Source organism: Eumetopias jubatus, unplaced genomic scaffold (genome assembly GCF_037043125.1).
Source record: "Eumetopias jubatus isolate StellerSeaLion01/CBP00866 unplaced genomic scaffold, mEumJub1_p1.0 scaffold_4, whole genome shotgun sequence".
NCBI classification, from domain to species: Eukaryota; Metazoa; Chordata; class Mammalia; order Carnivora; family Otariidae; genus Eumetopias; species Eumetopias jubatus.
Genome location: NW_028274810.1, coordinates 172,225,514 through 172,243,738, shown reverse-complemented (window position 1 = coordinate 172,243,738; position 18,225 = coordinate 172,225,514). Strand labels below are relative to the sequence as shown.

General features: G+C 35.9%; 1 protein-coding gene and 1 non-coding gene across 2 annotated transcripts in view; both read right to left on the bottom strand.

Annotated features, from left to right (window-relative positions):
• PPP1R42 (protein phosphatase 1 regulatory subunit 42) overlaps positions 1-15,195 on the bottom strand; it is a 59,094-nt gene extending 43,899 nt beyond the window's left edge. The window contains 4 exon segments of the mRNA XM_088022807.1: positions 6,930-7,046; positions 10,499-10,637; positions 11,721-11,887; positions 15,067-15,195. Of these exon segments, the coding sequence (XP_087878933.1) occupies positions 6,930-7,046; positions 10,499-10,637; positions 11,721-11,887; positions 15,067-15,195 (552 nt within the window).
• Positions 15,196-15,948: 753 nt separating this feature from the next.
• On the bottom strand, positions 15,949-16,078 carry LOC114216959 (small nucleolar RNA SNORA51). Its single transcript, XR_003610886.1, has one exon. It is a non-coding gene; the product is annotated as a small nucleolar RNA SNORA51 (small nucleolar RNA).
• Between the last annotated feature and the right edge of the window lie 2,147 nt (positions 16,079-18,225).

Genomic DNA, 18,225 nt, shown 5'->3' with positions numbered 1-18,225 from the left:
CTCTCTCTGACTGACTTACTAGTTATAAATATCCTTGTTATTTTAGTGGTTGCTTTAGGGTTTAGAACAATCATCCTTAAATACGCACATTTTGTTCAAATAATGACATCACTTCATATGTAACCTTAGTATACTGCCATTTCCTACCTCCCTGTCATTTTTGCTATTGTTATTCTACATTTTACTTTTACATATTATTAACCCATGATCTGTGGTTATTTTTGTTTTAAAAAATTGATAATCTTAAAAAAATAAAAATAAAAAATTGATAATCTTTAAAGATTTTATTTATTTGAGAGAGTGTGAGAGAGCGCATGTGCATGTAAGCACAGAAGTGGGGAGAGGGGTGGGAGTTGGGGGTAGAATTGGAAACAGACTCCGTGCTGAGTGCAGAGCCCAACATGGGGCTTGATCCCAGGACCCTGAGATCACTACCTGAGCTGAAACCAAGAGTCAGACAGTTAACTGAGTGAGATACCCAGGCGCCCCATTTCTCCACATTATTGCCAACACTTGTTATTATCTATCTTTTTAATTATAGCTATCTTATCAGGTATGAAGTGGTGTATAATTGTGGTTTTGATTTACATTTCCCTAATGACTATTGATGTTGAGTATCTTTTCATGTGCATATTATCCACTTCTATATCTTCTTTGTAGAATATCTATTCAAGTTCTCTTCCCATTTATAAATTGGATTGTTTGTCTTTTTCTTATTGAGTCATGAGAGTTTTTTTTTAATATATTCTGGACACCAAGTCTAATATCAGTTATAGGATTTGCAAATATTTTCCCCCAGTCTGTTGGCTTGTCTTTTTCATTTTCTTAATGATATTCTTTGAAGTATAAAAATTTTTAATTTTGCTGATGTCTAATTTATTTATTTATTTATTTTTTGCTTATGCTTTTGGTGTTGTATTTAAGAAGTTTTTGTCTAATAGAAAGTCATAAAGATTTATCCCTATGTTTTCCTCGAAGAGTTTTGTAGTTTTAACTCATATTTAAATCTTTGACCAATTTTGAATAGATTTTTGCTTATGTTATAGAAGAGATCCAACTTAATTCTTTTATATGCAGCTATCCAAATATCTCAGCACCATTTATTGAAAAAACTATTCTTAAATAAATAAAATCTTTAAAAAAAAAAAAGGGTGCCTGGGTGGCTCAGTTGGTTAAGCAACTGCCTTCGGCTCAGGTCATGATCCTGGAGTCCCAGGATCGAGTCCCACATCGGGCTCCCTGCTCAGCAGGGAGTCTGCTCCCTCTGACCCTCCCCCCCCATGCTCTCTCTCTATCTCATTCTCTCTCTCAAATAAATAAATAAAATCTTTAAAAAAAAAACTATTCTTTGCTCATTGGGTTGTCTTGGTGTCCTTGTCAAAAATCAGTTAACATAAATGTGAAGGTTTATTTCTGGATTCCAGTCTCATACTTATGACAATGCCACACTGCTTTAGTTAATACACATTTGTAGTAAGTTTTAAAATAGGAAAGTGTGAATCCTTCAGTGTGGGGTTTTTGTTTTTGTTTTTGTTTTTTTTCAGGAAGGTTTTGACTATTCTGGATACTTTGAAGCCACTACTTTTTCAAAGCTATTTTCTGCTTTCTTCTTTGTTTGGGCTGCTATAACAGAATGCTATTGACTAGATGGCTTAAGCAACAAGCTTGATTTCTCATGATTCTGGAAACTGGTAAGTCCAAGATCAAAGTGCTGGCAGATACTATGATCTTGTGAGAGCATTCTCCCTGGTTTGTAGATGCCTGCATTCTCATTGTATCCTCACATAGCTAAGAGAGAAAGCCGTGATCCCTTCTCTTCTTTAAAAAGACTCTAATCCCATTCATGAGATCTCCAGCCTCACTCAAGACCTAATTATTTCCCAGAGGCCTTACCTTCAAATACCATCACCCTGGGGATCAGGTTTCAATTTATGAATTTTATTTTATTTTTTTTAAAGATTTTATTTATTTAATTGAGAGAGAGAGAATGAGAGACAGCATGAAAGGGAAGAGGGTCAGAGGGAGAAGCACACCCCCACTGAGCAGGGAGCCCGACGTGGGACTCGATCCTGGGACTCCAGGATCATGACCTGAGCTGAAGGCAGTCGCTTAACCAACTGAGCCACCCAGGTGCCCCCAATTTATGAATTTTAAAGGGACACAAACATTTAGTCCCCAGCATTGCCCCTACTCCTCCTAGGACTCCATTTACATACATGTTTGAATGCTTGTTATATTCCACAAGCCACTGAGGCTCTGTTCATTTTTTAGTGTTTTTACTTTCTGTACCTCTAATTTTTAGTAATTCTAATGCTATGGCTTTAAGTTAACTGATAATTTCTTCTGTAATATCTTATCTACTTTTTTAATTTAAATTTTAGTTAGTGAACATACAGTGCAATATTGGTTTCTGGAGTAGAATTCAGTGATTCATCGCTTACATACAACACCCAGTGCTCATCACAACAAGTGCCCTCTTTAATGATTAATCTACTTTGAATCCCATCCAGTTAATTTTTCATTTTAGATCCATTTTTCAGTTCCAAAAGTTACTTTTTTCTTTGCATCTTCCCTTTCTTTTCTGTTTGTGTTCATGCTGTCTTTAAATTCTAGACCATATTTATAATAGCTTTTTAATAGTCCTGTCTTCTAATTCCATCCTCCATTGTCATTTCCAGATGTTTTTTCTTGAGTGACTTTTCTCCAGTTGTGATTGACATTTTCATGGCACTTGTTTGCTATTCCCCTCCCTGCATTGTGGTCTGGAAAGTGCCTTCAGGCAGAAAGCTGGAATAATTAGAGATCTTACCTTGTTTGTTTTCTTTCTCTTAGGGTCCACAGTCCTGTGCACCTCTAGTCGTGTCTGAAAAAGTTGTTTCACATATTTTATCTGGCTTTCTGGTGTGTGTGTGTACGCGTGTGCGCGTGTGATGATTCTTGTTTTGGTTAATACATCATGGCCCATTATATTATTTTTAAATATAATTTTCCCTTTTTTCCTATTTTCTGATTCTTGTACTCTTATTTGTCATATGTTGGATCTCCTGAATTAATTCTCTACATTTCTTTTTTACTTGCTTATTTTCCATTTTTTCTCTTTTGTTGTTTCTTGGACACTTATAAAGTTTTATCATTTAAGGTTTGTATTGAATATTTAATTTCTTCTATCCTCTTTTAAATTTTGCTGTGATTTTTGAACCACAGTCTCTCTGGTTCAACTTATTCACAAATTAAACCTGTCCCCAGTAACTTTATTTTTTAAGGTATTCTATCTAGGTAATCTTTTTAATTTTTTCTTCATTCATCTCATCTTATTTGGAGTCTAGCATTTTTGTCCTGTTATATATTGAAGTTTCAGGTATGGAGAAGTATTTCATGAAAAACCTGAAGTTTTTCAAGCCATAACATGGAAAGAAACTCCTAAGAGGTTCATGTGGCTTTGGTTAGAAAAAAGTGCAAAGCCCTGTTAAAGCACTCCATTTCTGAAATATGCAAAAAAATGATACTTGATCAGATATAATCTCACTATTGCCAAATCCAGTGGATTTCTGTCCATGTGTTATCTGCCCTCATGTCAGCCTCTCAACAGCATCAAATGCAAGGAGCCATTCCCTCTTTCTTGAAGCTTCTTTTTCTTGTCTTCTCATCGTTGACATCTCCCAGTGCCTTCTCATCTAAATGATCTCTAAATATTGGAGTGTTTCTGGCCTTATCTAGTCTCTATCCCTACTGTCTTTCACCCAGAGTCACAGCTTTAAATATCCTGTTAATACTGTTGATTCTAAAACTTTCCTATCTTCTCCTGTCAATTTCAGTGTCCAATAGGCATTTCAATAGAAGGAATTCTTTATTCCTTCCCTTGTATTTCCCAACTTCTAAAGGCTACCATGGTCTCCCCAGATCCTCACACAAAAAACAAGGATTCATCCTTGATTCTTCTCTTTTTCCTTTATTCTTGTGCATCCTACTCAGTAAGTCCCATAGGTTCAATAAAAAAAACATACCTCCAATCCATCCACTCCTTTTCATCTCCAAGCAACCATCTTTTCTTAACCTTTGCAGTAGTCTCCCAACTGATCTCTTTGCTGTTATTCTTGCAACCCATTCTTTTTCTTTATTTTTATTTTTTTTAAAGATTTTATTTATTTGTTTGAGAGACAGAGTGAGCAAGTGAGAGAGCATGAGCAAGGGGAGAAGCAGGCTCCCTCCTGAGCAGGGAGCCTGATGCAGGGCTCGATCCCAGGACCCTGGGATCAGGGCCTGAGCCCAAGGCAGACGCTCAACCAACTGAGCCACCCAGGCGCCCCTCATTCAACAGTTATTTATTGAGTACTTACAATGTGTTAGAGACCGAGCTAGGCAGTGGGGTCCCTATCACAGTAAATTGGTCTCTTTTTTGTTCCTAGGATACTTAGAATCTTTAAATCTGCTGTTCCCTATGCTTGGCATGTTCTTTTCTTAGCTCTTTGCACAGATTTGTTCTTTATCATTCTTCAGATCTCAGCATAAATGTCATTCCCTCAGAGGCCTTTTTTGATAATCTGATTTAAAATATCTACTGGCCCCTTTTCTATTATGTCATCCTATTTAATTTCTTCATAGCCTTTTTCATAATCTCTGCTTATTTATTTTCTGACTGTTCCCTCCCCTGTCTCGTTTTAATGTAAGCTCTTTGAGGGTAGAGACCCTGTCTGTCTTGATCATGGTATCCTCAGTGCCTAGAACTTTTTCTGAAGGCCTAGAGCAGTGCCTGGCACATATAATATCATAAATATTTTTAGTAGATTAACTTGATTGGGATGGGTTCAGGAAAAACTACACAGAGGAGGTAACATTGAGTTCAGTCTTAAAAAATAAGGGTTTGTTTATTTAGACATTTATTATTCGGCTGAATAATCAATAATAATAAAAGTATTTATTTTGGTTACACATTTATCCTGATTATGCAACATTAACATAGCCTAAGAATCACTGTGGGTGAAGTAGCTTGGTCTTAATGTCATTCAGAAAAACTTCCTTTGGGATCATTTGGAGGCTAGCATTTTTGTCCTGTTATCAAACTTTGATTTTCTGTTCAGAGTTAAAAGCATAATAGAGGGGCTTCTGGGTGGCTCAGTTGGTTAAGCATCCAACCCTTGATTTTGGCTCAGGTCATGATCTCAGGGTTGTGAGATCGAGCTCCACATTGGGCTCCAGCTCAGTGCTGCATCTTCTTGAGCTTCTCTCTCTCCCCTTTCCTGTGCCTCTCCTCCCTCTCACCTGTGCTCCTGCTCTCTTTCAATAAATAAATAAACTCTTTTAAAAAAGCATAATAAAATAAGGCTTTAAGAATGACAATAACTGAAATGAATCTTGGTAGTTATAATTAACAACTAATCAGATCATTTAAAATATATTCACCACTCATTACCAGGCATTGTGTGTAGAACCTGGCTTACAAAAACATTTTGGAAAAATACTTATACTGCACTTAAGATTGATGCCAATTTGGGAGACTGGAATTCTCCACTTTTCTCTCCCCAGGAAAAGTGAGCTTCTGTGCTTGGCCACTCTGTTCCCATTTTCCATGTGGTGAATTGGGAATGTAATACACAGCACAAGTCTTCTCTACTTAACAAAAACTTAGACACCAGGCTTTGTCACTTTGATTAGGATCATATGCATGTATAGTGTATTTCATATAAGGCTGTCGATCTATCACAAAATCATATTATTCATACAAATACTGCAAAATCATAGGAAAATTAAATAATTCTCATGAATACAAAATGCCCAGTGGGGAAAAAATCTAGAAGAGCAGTCTAAAACTTAAAATATTTTTGAATGCAGAATTTATCCCATGAACTTCTTATATCCTTCATGTTGTAAGTTGCAACAATTAATCGAGTCATGCTTCCTTATTGGTCTTTTTATTTTAAACATCCATCCTGATTGTTCAGTGGCATTTTGGGTATTTTGGGGACTTCTTTTGTAGTTTAATACATGTAATAGTTTTGTAATTGTCTACTGCTTATAGTAGTTATGGGACTAACTAGGTACTAGATCTGAATTTGGAAACAAGTCAGGGGAAGCTTTTTAAGGTCAGTGGATAGGAAGTAGTTTTGAAAACAAGAGCTCTGTTTATGGGGAAAAGAAGCTCTTCGTTGCTCCTGTGTCTCCAGGTAAAGAAATTATACCACAGCCTACCCCCGTTGCCATACCAGAAACTGTGAGGTCATGGCAGTGGCTCAGCTTACAGATGACTGTTTCCAGCATGCCTTCTCTAGCCACAGACTGAGTTAGTGCCACCACAATACTTATGGAAACAGAATCACATTGTAGTCCTGTTACTTGCTGACTGTAGGTTTTCTGAGCCCCAGGACTGTACCCTTCCTTCCCCTGATCTACACAGAATAGTACACTGTCTGACAGACATGTTGGTACTCAGTACATATTTGAATGAATAAATAATTGAATGAATACAGTATGATATGACATAACATGCCATGAATATAGCTAGTGCAAATTAGAGTAAGTTCAAGATCCAGATACTTGCCCAAGGAGGAGCAGCCAGGAGAGAGCTCAGGTCTAATCACAGTTACTAGAAATTCATTCATTGGGAGATCAGAATTAAGTTGTAAGAAATCTAGTCTCTAGAGGGAAACATTTGATGGAAAAATAATACAGAGAGGAAAAGCACATATTTCCCTCTCAGAAAAACCTCTTTCTGTTGGTGAGGGGTGGAGGTATTGGGGTATGGAAGAGAAAACCAGGTAAAAGGGCAGAGTTATGCAAATAAATATAGTAAGAAGTAGAGACTCATATGCTAGTTTTAGAGTTAATCCAGAATAGTTTTTAAAGTAATAAATTTTATATGTATTTAGAAAAATAAGTACTTTTTAATCACAATTTTGTGTAAGTACTTTAAAAATAATTTTTCTTTACACTACCTTTACATGCAGAAGTTGGTTGTCAACTGCTATGAGCTGATTAAGATTCTCCAGTGTTTCTAGGTCTTTTATGTCATCAATATTGTTATTGCTGATATTCAATATAGAGAGGGATTTCTGTAAGAAAAATAAATTAGCATTAGTAAATAGTCTAATTAAATGCTATATATAGGAACCAGAAATCTTAATCTGTGAAAAATTTAAGATTTATCAGTTCAGGCTATTTTGCTCTTTAGGCAAGAAAATTAAAAGCCATGGAGATTTTGTTTTTATGCTATATTTTTTTCAGACACAACTTTAAGGACTTTAGTAATTGTGATATGACTTATTATTTTTGTCTAAATTTCCTTCATAAGTCTGATTTTCCTCTTCTAGAATATAAAAGAAATTTATAGAAAAAAGAAGCCAGGAATCAAGAAGCAAAGAAAGAGAAAAGATGCCCCATAAACAAATGATAACACAGTATAGAAAAATGCTTATTTCAGTTTAAGGAAATTATCATTTTGTGTTAACTATCACTAAGATTTATACTTACATAGGAAGAAATAGTTTTTGTCTGTTTTCCTAAATAGGAAAAATGACTAAAAGATTGTCTGGTTTAATTTTTTTAAGACTTTTTATTTATTTATTCATAAGAGATAGAGAGAGAGGCAGAGGGAGAAGCAGGCTCCCCGCTGAGCAGGGAGCCCGATGTGGGACTCGATCCCAGGACCCTGGGATCATGACCTGAGCCAAAGGCAGACGCTTAACCATCTGAGCCACCCAGACACCCTATCTAGTTTAATTTTTATCTTTATCTCTCTCTATTTTCTCTAAGTTTTCTCTTGACAATCCATATGTTCAGAAGGCACTTAAAATAATGATTAGCTAATTAACAAGCAGTATCAACATCAGCTGTTAGTGAGGACATAAATACACAATAGAGCAACACTAAACCAAAGCCATCTTAAAATCTATGGCCTAATAATCTCTACCAAGATTGAGTCGACCCACCAAGGCATCCATAACCAACCTTTAGAAAAAATACTTCTTGATACTTTTTAAGAATTTAAATACAACTTAAAAAATTATGCCTTATATTTAGAATTTTGGAATCTAATTGAATCTATGCAAAAATTGAGCAAGCAAAGATGTTTGTACTGGCGTTTGTAATAAAACTGGCCATCCCCACAGAGGGATCAATTTATTTGGGTCAGTTGAGGTGAGCTGAGACACATTTGATTCTATGGGGAGGATAGGGAGAGGGTAGGATAGAAATCAGATCACTTCTTTCTTTTCCAATTTAAAGGACTGTTTTTCAATTTTTATAACTTTGGTTCACAAACCTTCTATTGCCCTCTGTTTCTGAGCACTGTAAAATAAAGCCAATGAAATCTATAAACACACAACCTGTTCCCTTTATGTCTCTTGCCCCAGAATTGAAGGTAGCGTATCCTAATAAATCCCATTTTGAGAATTAGCAAAAGCCTCCACTGAACCCTCTGGCTTCTCAACTAATTGTGACACCTTCACAATGTAACTGGGTGTCAAGTCACAGTGGGAGCATCAAATCTAGTGCTTCCAGATCTACTTGCTTCTGATGAGGAAGAGCTGATGTAGTGCAACCTACAATCAAATCAGAATCCATCAAGAAAACAATTATCATCATCATGATTCTCTAGGTTGTTTAAAATTTGCCAAATAATTGTGCATGACTCTTTCCTTAGGCTTTTTCCTAATACTATAAATTTTGAATCATAATAATAACCAAGGCTGAAATTATGAATGAATTGACATCTGGATTAGAACCTAATAATTTACATAACCATTCCACATCCTTCTTTTGATCCTTTTAGTACCGTAGAGGCAGGCATTATTATTCCCACTTTATAGCTGCTGAGTCTCTGAGAAATTATATGAGAAAAGTTAGTTTAATCCTCAAATAAATTCTCAACTGTTTGGAACCAGAAAAGACCCCGAATAGCCAGAGGAATTATGGAAAAGAAAACCAAACTGGTGGCATCACAATCCTGGACTTCAAGCTATACTACAAAGCTGAATCATCAAGATGGTAATGGGTACTGGCACAAAAACAGACACATAGATCAATGGAACAGAATAGAGAACCTAGAAATGGACCCTCAACTCTATGGTCAACTAATCTTCAACAAAGCAAGGAAAGAATATCCAATGGAAAAAGGACAGTCACTTCAATAAATGGTGCTGGGAAACTTGGACAGCCATATGTAGAAGAATGAAACTGGACAATTTTCTTACACCATACATAAAAATAGACTCAAAATGGATGAAAAACCTAAATGTGAAACAGGAATCCATCAAGATCCTAGAAGAGAACACAGACAGCAACCTCTGTGACTTTGGCTGCAGCAACTTCTTGCTAGACACGTCTCAAAGGCAAGGGAAACAAAAGCAAAAATAAACTATTGGGACTTCATCAAGATAAAAGGCTTTTGCACAGCAATGGAAATAGTCAACAAAACTAAAAGGCAACCTACAGAATGAGAGAAGATATTTGCAAATGACATATCAGATAAAGGGCTAGTATCCCAAGATCTATAAAGAACTTTTCAAATTCAACACCCAAAGAACAAATAATCCAATCAAGAAATGGACAGAAGACATGAACAGACATATCTCCAAAGAAGACATACAAATGGCCAACAGACACATGAAAAAAATGCTCCATATCACTCGGCATTAGGGAAATACAAATCCAAACTACATTGGGATATCACCTCACACCAGTCAGAATGGCTAAAATTAGCCACTCAGGAAACAACAAATATTGATGAGGATGCAGAGAAAGGGGAACCCTCTTACACTGTTGGTGGGAATGCAAGCTAGTGCAGCCACTCTGGAAAAACAGTATGGAGTTTACTTAGAAGTTAAAAATAGAGCTACCCTATGGCCCAGTGATTGCACTACTAGGGATTTATCCCAAAGATACAAATGTACTGACCCCAATGTTCATAGGGGCAATGTCCACAATAGCCAAACTGTGGAAAGAGCCCAGATGTCCATTGACAGATGAATGGATAAAGATGTGATATATATATACAATGGAATATTACTCAGCCATTGGAAAGGGCAAATATTTACCATTTATATTGACATGGATGGAACTGGAGGGCATTATGCTGAGCAAAATAAGTCAATGAGCGAAAGACAATTATATGGTCTCACTCATGTGGAATATAAGAAACAGTGTAGAGGATCATAGGGGAAGGGAGGGAAAGCTGAATGGGAAGTCATCAGAGAAGGAGAAAAACCATGAGAGACTGTTAACTATAGGAAACAAACTGAGGGTTGCTGGAGGGAAGAAGGGTGGGGGTGTGGGGTAATTGGGTGATGGGCACTGGGTGTTATACGCAACTGATAAATTATTGAATACCACATCTGAGACTAATGTACTATATGCTGGCTAATTGAGTTTAAATTTAAAAATTCTCAACTGGCCATATAAACATATAGAGTATACATAATGTCCAAATATACCTTTGCTACCTTCCTGTTCCATTATAACTGTTAATAACTGTATTCTTTGTCAGAATACTCAAATGTGGCCTTACTGCCAGAGAATGAAGAGTTCTTGGATCAAACAGAAGCTTTTCTCCAAGCGGAAGCCTCTGACTCTCAACATGAAGCTCTCTTAGTCCTTCTAATCCTTCTAAACCTTCTATGACAGCAATGTGATTGCCTCCCAGATACCTGCAAAATATAAAACAATTTTAAATAGACATTCTGAGAATATCATGGTCTGTAAACATGATAAAAACCTAACAATCACTGAGCTGAGTGAAAATTACATATGTAGAAATATGCAGAATCTTCTTTGTAATGAATCAATGAAAGGTTTATTTATATGATTCTTACACTTAATTTAGTCTAAGAAATAAGTTTATTTTTTTTAAAGTGAGAGAATTGGAATAGTCCTTATTAAATGATCTACCAGTATTCTTTTTATATGTTAGGGTGAAGAATCATCTGGGTAGGTTTTTTTTTTAAGAATTTATTAATTTATTTGAGAGAGAGAGTGAAAGAGAGCATGAGGAGGGTGGAGGGAGAGGGAGAGACAAGACTCCCTGCTGAGCAGGGAGACCAATACAGGGCTCCGTCCCAGGTCCCTGAGATGATGACCTGAGCTGAAGGCAGATGCTGAACCGACTGAGCCACCCAGGCACCCTCTGGGTAATAGGTTTAAAAATGGAAGATTTTTGGCCCTAACACCAGAGATTCTCATTTGGCTATCTAGGTCAGAACCCCGCAATCTGCATTTTCAATCAGCATTTTCTACCCCACTCTCTTCCCATTCTGAGGTTCTTAGCCCACTTTTTGGGAAGCGCTAGTAATTCTTCCAGTCTGGGAAAGTTGAATACACCAGTCTTCACTGTTGAGTTAAAATCATTATAGGCAGTAAATGCCTTTTTACAATCAAATCAACAGTATCAACTCTATGACCCTGCCCCTTTGAAATGTGTGATTCTGAAAGGAGAGCTCATCTGGTTTCCATGGAAACTTTTTTTACCAGTTGAGTCTTTAAGGATGCTTTAGGTATCCTTATAAGTGGTTAAGACAACTCACCCACCTGCAAAAGAAATGTATTATCAGGCTTAATGAAACAAATTGCCAAGTATTACATGTATAACAGTTTTTTTTTGTACTAATAATACTACAGGAGAATAAAAATTGAGGTCTGTTCCACAAAACTGCAGATAATGGAAAGGCCCATATGCAAAAATATTACTGTAATGATGACAAAGAATTACATTATTTAAAAATAAAAGCACTTACAGTTTTTCCAGTTTCTTTAATGACCTGAGGTTCTCTATACATGAAATACAGTTGTTTTGTAGATATAAATGGGTCAGATTTGTAGCATAATTGAAGTTAGTCATTTGACTAATACGGTTATCATACAAATATAAAACACTAAGATTTTTGCAAGGAGAGAGGTCTTCCTAAAAGGAAAACAAAAACAGGTCATACTTAATATCTCCTGAAAATTTAGAAGTTTGTTTTTGAGAAGGTTTTTCACTTAATCATTCTGCAATTTCCCCTAAGTTTAATATTAAAGAACAGTATTTCTCTGTTCTTAGCACAGTCAAAATGAGTCTCGAATGATTGTAAAATTAGTTCTAGGTTTTAGTATCCTGTAATTATATCAATAAGCAGTTTTCCTTGGAAGCAGTTAGGTTCCTCTGGAAGTTGAAGCATTTAACAAGTTATCGCTTCAACATTATAAATCAGGGTTTTTTTTTTTTAAGATTTTATTTATTTGAGAGAGAGAGTGAGAGCAAGAGAGAGAGAGCATGAGCGCAGTGGGGGAGTAGGGGTGGAGGGAGAGGCAGAAGCAGATGCCCTGCTGAGCGGGGAGCCCAAAGCGGGGCTCAGTCCCAGGACCCTGAGATCATGACCTGAGATCATGACCTGACCCTGAGGCAGACACTTAACCAACTGAGCCACCCAGGTGCCCCTATAAATCAGGTCTTAATCTTTCTGTAGGATTAGAAGTAAACTTGTTTATGATACTGAAAATGGGAAGTCATATAGCTATTCAAGAGCAATAGATTAATAAACTATGATAATGCTATTGAAGGGAATACTGTTTAACCATTAGATATCTGTTAGTTTCTTTAGTAATATTTTGTAGATCTCAAAATGAAAACAGTACATTCAATATGACCCACTATTGTAAAATTATATGAATACATGCCTAGAAAAAAGATTGGAAGGATATCACCTACATGTTAATAGCGGTTTTCTCTGCATGATGGGATTATGCCAGTTTCTTTTTATATGTATTTCATAGAAATGCACACCAGTTGTTTTTTTTTCTGATTGAGAAATTTTTATTGATAAGTAACTGTTAGGAACATTCATTCCTCAAGTCTGTTGTCAACTATAATCTACAAAAGCAAATTATACTTAAATTATAATGTTCAACAAAGTGGATTAAACAAACAAACAAGGCAGCCACCAATGAACTAAGCACAATGTGTTTTCTCACACCAGTTACTTTTGAGATAAGAAAATAATTAAAGGTATTTTTTAAAGTTTGCCATTTCTTATGTGGTGGTAGAGTCAGCTAGAGTAAGTAGGCAAGAGGTAAAGTAAAGTTATGCTCAAAAGCACCTCAGGTTGGGGTACCTGGCTGGCTCAGTTGGTGGAGCCTGAAACTTTTTGGTCTTGGGGTTTAAGTTTGAGCCCCACATTGGGCATAGAGATTATTTAAAAAAAATAAAATCTTAAAAAAAACTCAGCTTTTTTTAACAAGATTTTAAAAAACATAACCACATCTTGGGAATTTTAAGTTTACAAGGTGTTCTTAGTGTGAATTTTTTTTTTTTTTTTGAGAGAGAGCATGGGTGGGGGGAAGGACAAAGGGAAGGGAAGAGAGAATCCCAAGCAGGCTCCATGCCCAGTGCAGAGCCTGATGTGGGGCCTGATCTCATGACCCTGAGATGATGACCTGAGCCGAAATCCAAGAGTGAGACACTTAACCAACTGAGCCACCTAGCCACCCAGGTCCCCAACTGAATTATACTTGGCCCTTGAACAACATGGATTTGAACTGCATGGGTCCACTTATACATGGATTCTTTTTCTGTAAATACTGTATAATACTGTAATGTATTTTATCTTCCTTATGATTTTCTTAATAACATTTTCTTTTCTCTAGCTTACTTTATTGTAAGAATACAGTATATAATACATATAACATACAGAATATGTGTTAATTGACTTTATGTTATCAAGAGTTCTGGTCAACAATAGACCATTGGTAGTTAAGTTTTTTAGGAATCAAAAGTTGTACAAGGATATTCAGTTGTGTTGGGTGGTAAGATGTTGGGGAGTGGTGGGGTGTTGGTGTCCCTAACTCCTGTATTGTTCTAGGGTTAACTGTACTTTAACTAGTTTGCTTTCCTCCTAAAAAAGATCATCTAAACCAAAGGAGCACTGAATGTGAGGGGACAAAAGAACATTAAATGGAGGCTCTCTGCAGAGGGCAAATCTGTAATGATATGATGAGGTAGAGAGTTTTCTGGGCAATTGGATTCATGGGGAGAAGAATCACTAAGAAACTGGAAAGAAGGGATGCTGGGTGGCTCAGTTGGTTAAGCATCTGCCTTTGGCTCAGGTAACGATCCCAGAGTCCTGGAATCAAGTCCCACATATAAGGCTCCTTGCTCAGCAGGGAGCCTGCTTCTCCCTCTGCCTACCGCTCCCCCTGCTTGTGTGCTCTCTCTTTCTCTCTCACAAATAAAATAAAATATAATTAAAAGAAAAAGAAACTGGAAAGAAATACAGAATAGGAACTTGGTAGGGTCTTTGCAAAAAAAAAATAATTGACAGTTGTGCCTGGGGCTTTGGTATTTTTTTCATTCATTTTGATAAACATTTATTAAGCACTTAATATGGGTTAGGTGCTGTGTTGGATGGGGGGATTTAGAGTGATGTGAACAAAACAGACATCATCCCTGCCCTCATGTACCTTATATTTCTGAGGAAATTTCTCCCATTAGCATTTTATTGTAGACAATGGACACTAATCCAAATGGCCTAAAGGGGTTATTGCTCCTTTTAAAGTTTCCCGAATTAAAGCCAAGAATTAGCTTAACACAGAGAAAATATAGTGTCAGAGTATAGCCAAACAAACATAATCTTGTCTGATATAAATTATAGTATAACTTCCATTTATATAACCAGTTAAATTATGAGTGAAAAAGATTTCACTGTTGAAGTTTTGAAATAAGGTATTTGCATAGTTAAATCTTGCTATCTTGTTAAAAAAAACCTCATATTCCAAAGACCTGGAATTATACAAAAGTATTATCTTTGAAATTATTTTCCAACATACACTTTCAAATCTAGTTTGCTGCACTATAGAATATTTCAGGGGGACATATATATTTAGCACATATATTTAACAATCATGATGGTATATTTTATAGAGACTTAGTTTTAATAATTGTAACATCAAAAGCAGGAAATTAAAATGAAAACACAATATACTAATCAAAGTACAGTTAAATAAGTATGATCAAAATATAGTTAATAAGAATGTATTTTTGACACCTATTTTCAAACTTTACATTGTTAATTATGTAAAAATAGGAAATAATTTCAGAATTCTTACAATTTCATCTATATTTTTGTCTGAAAAATTTATATGAGTTATTTTCTTCAGGTATTGTGAAGTGGTTTCTTCTTTTCGGGGTTTAAGATTGCTATTTTTGGCAATTAGATCCAAGGTTAGTCGAACCATGATTTCTCTCTAAATCAAACTCTCATCAGTAGCTCAGTTCTAATACCATGTCAAAAGTAGGTTTAGGCATTGTTTTATGCCCAACTTTCTAAAAATAAAAGAAAAAAAGGAATATTATGTACATGGTAATTTAGGAAAAATTATTTTGACTTTTTAATTTTCTTATATAAAACTATGCGATAAGCTACTTCAGAGACATTTTTAAAGGCACTTAGGTATTTTCTAAGTTTATAGACTTAATTCTTTTTATAAAAAGATATAAAACATCAAAATTAATTAAGTATACAATGCTCATTCACTTCTACTTTTAAATCTTTTCCTCTCCCTAGTACTGAGTTTTTACTGTTGGCATCTTTTAAAGGATTTTTTTTTCCTCTCAAGAAATATCATCTGATGTTCTCATGTGAAGACACTAAGGCCCAGAGATTTGTCCCAAACTGCTTAAGGTAGTGGTAGTTGGGAATGAGACCAGGTCTTCTGGCTCCTTTTTTCATAGTACCCATGGTGATCATATTTTCTAAACCCTCAAAACAGAACACATTGTGGAAAAACCTTGAGTATGTACATAGGACAAGGGTGCAAAATACTTGAAAGTGGAGTAGGCTTTGAAATTTTATGTTACTACAACTGTAATCCACAAAGAGGCAACATAAGGCAGTGTTTTTGAGTCCAGACTGCCTGGGTTCAGATTTTGGCTCCACTGCCCCCTGATTAGGCAATCTTGGGCAGGGTACATCAGTTTCCTTTTTTTCCCCATGTACCCCCATTCACAGTACAGACCAGGCAAAGGGCCTGGGCTGAGGTGTATTTGGTAGATTTACTCTGCTTTCTCTTTCTGTACGGTCCATGTAAGAACACAGCCTGTGGTAAGCACCAGGACGCTACGTTACCTCTGTTTCTTATACAGTTAGGTTAATAATGGTACCTACTTCCAAGGGATATTGTGAAGATTACATAAGATAATCATGTATAGAATATTCTGCATGGTGCCTGGTACACAGGTCAATAAATGTTTGCTATCACCAATCATTATTTTATTGTTTTGTTCACAGATAAGGTGAATACTATTTACTTCACTGTTTCACCTGGAATACATTAGGGCTATTAAATAAGGGGAACATACTATTAATTAAATTAATTAATTAATAAAATATTGCTTTATGTAAGAGATCCATATGTGGTCCATAAGTTTAAAGTAACCCATTTTTTTCAATCATCCAGAAAGTATAGCTATTTAAGTGATAAACATCCCAGTTTTGTAAAACGTACTGTATTTTTAAAGTTTAGTTTAAAATTGAGCATTATTTTCATGTATCTGGAATTTCACCAACCAAACACCTCAATTTGCATCATATTCTGGACATGGAATCAGTGCTTCTGAAGAAAAATGAATTTAGTAGAAGATGGATTCCAATTTGTATTCTCATACAATGACATATAACTACCCAGGCTATATTATATAAAATGCCCACAATAAAATATTCAAAGATATGGCCTGTATCCTTATATACTTCAGAATGCAAAATTAATCTATAGAATAAAATTATGAAATCTTTGTAGATTTTTGAAATTTGCATGAATTCATTTTATAACAAAAATTTAAGATTATTGTTTATAGATCAAATTTCAAACATGACAATAATATTCTGAACAAAGTTTCTAATTAAGTAAAAAAAACTTTTCTTAATATTGCCTTAAAAATATTTCATGATGGGGGCGCCTGGATGATTCAGTCATTAAGCCTCTGCCTTCGGCTCAGGTCATGATCCCAGGGTCCTGGAATTGAGCCCCGCATTGGGCTCCCTGCTCCACGGGAAGGCTGCTGCTTCTCCCTCTCCCACTCTCCCTGCTTGTATTCCCTCTCTGGCTGTCTCTCTCTCTGTCAAATAAATAAATAATTTTAAAAAATCTTAAAAAAAATTTCATGATGAAAGTGTAAAGAATAACACCACACTCATGGATCTACAAACCCCCTTAAAATATAAAACATTATAAATACATTTGGAACCCTTCTATACCTTTCTCCCTATTCTTTTATTTTTAGAGTTTAGAGTTAGATGTCTCTTATTTTTAGAGTTTAGAGTTAGATTCATGTCTTTATACTTTTACTACAGGTGCATGTATACCTAAACAATATATAGTACTTTTTAAAATATATTTTTACAGTCATAAATGGTACTATTCTGGTTCCAGCTTTTTTACTTAATGTTTTGTTTGTGAGAATCATCAGAGTTGATATGTATAGCTCTAGAATATTTGTATTGGGTGTAACATTCTATTGTAAGGAATTTATTTCTTGTGATGATAGATCTTTGGGTGTTGTTTTTTTCTTCTTTTGCAATGTTGCTTTCATGATTCTTATATACATGTCATTTTTAGCACATGTGCAAGTTTCTTTAGGGTTCAAAACTGGGAGTGCTATTTCTGGGTTGCACATTTTCAGCTTTACTATTAACTGCCAAATTGTTCTCCAAAGGAGTTTTACCGGTGCAGTTAAGAGAGTTCTTACTGGGGCGCCTGGGTGGCTCAGTCGTTAAGCACCTGCCTTCAGCTCAGGTCATGATCCCAGGGTCCTGGGATCAAGCCCCGCAACGGGCTCCCTGTTTGGGCTCCCTGTTCGGGCTCCCTGTTCGGGCTCCCTGTTCGGGCTCCCTGTTCGGGCTCCCTGTTCGATGGGGAGGCTGCTTCTCCCTCTCCTACTCCCCCTGTTTGTGTTCCCTCTCTCGCTGTCTCTTTCTGTCAAATAAATAAAATCTTAAAAAAAAAAAAGTTCTTACTGCTTTACAATGCAGTCTATACCAGTGTCAGCACTTTATAACGGCTGTCCTTTTGCCAATCTGATGGGTGTGAAGTGATATCTCATTATTTCTGTTTTTCCTCAGATCTTTTTATATGTAAAAATAAAGCAAAAAAGAGATTTGAAAACAGCCAGATCAGTAGTCTTATCTCCTCCTTGTGTTTTAATTTGCATTCTGTAATTACTAGAGATTGAGGGTCTTTTCCTGTTTATTGCCATGTGGAGTTCCTTTT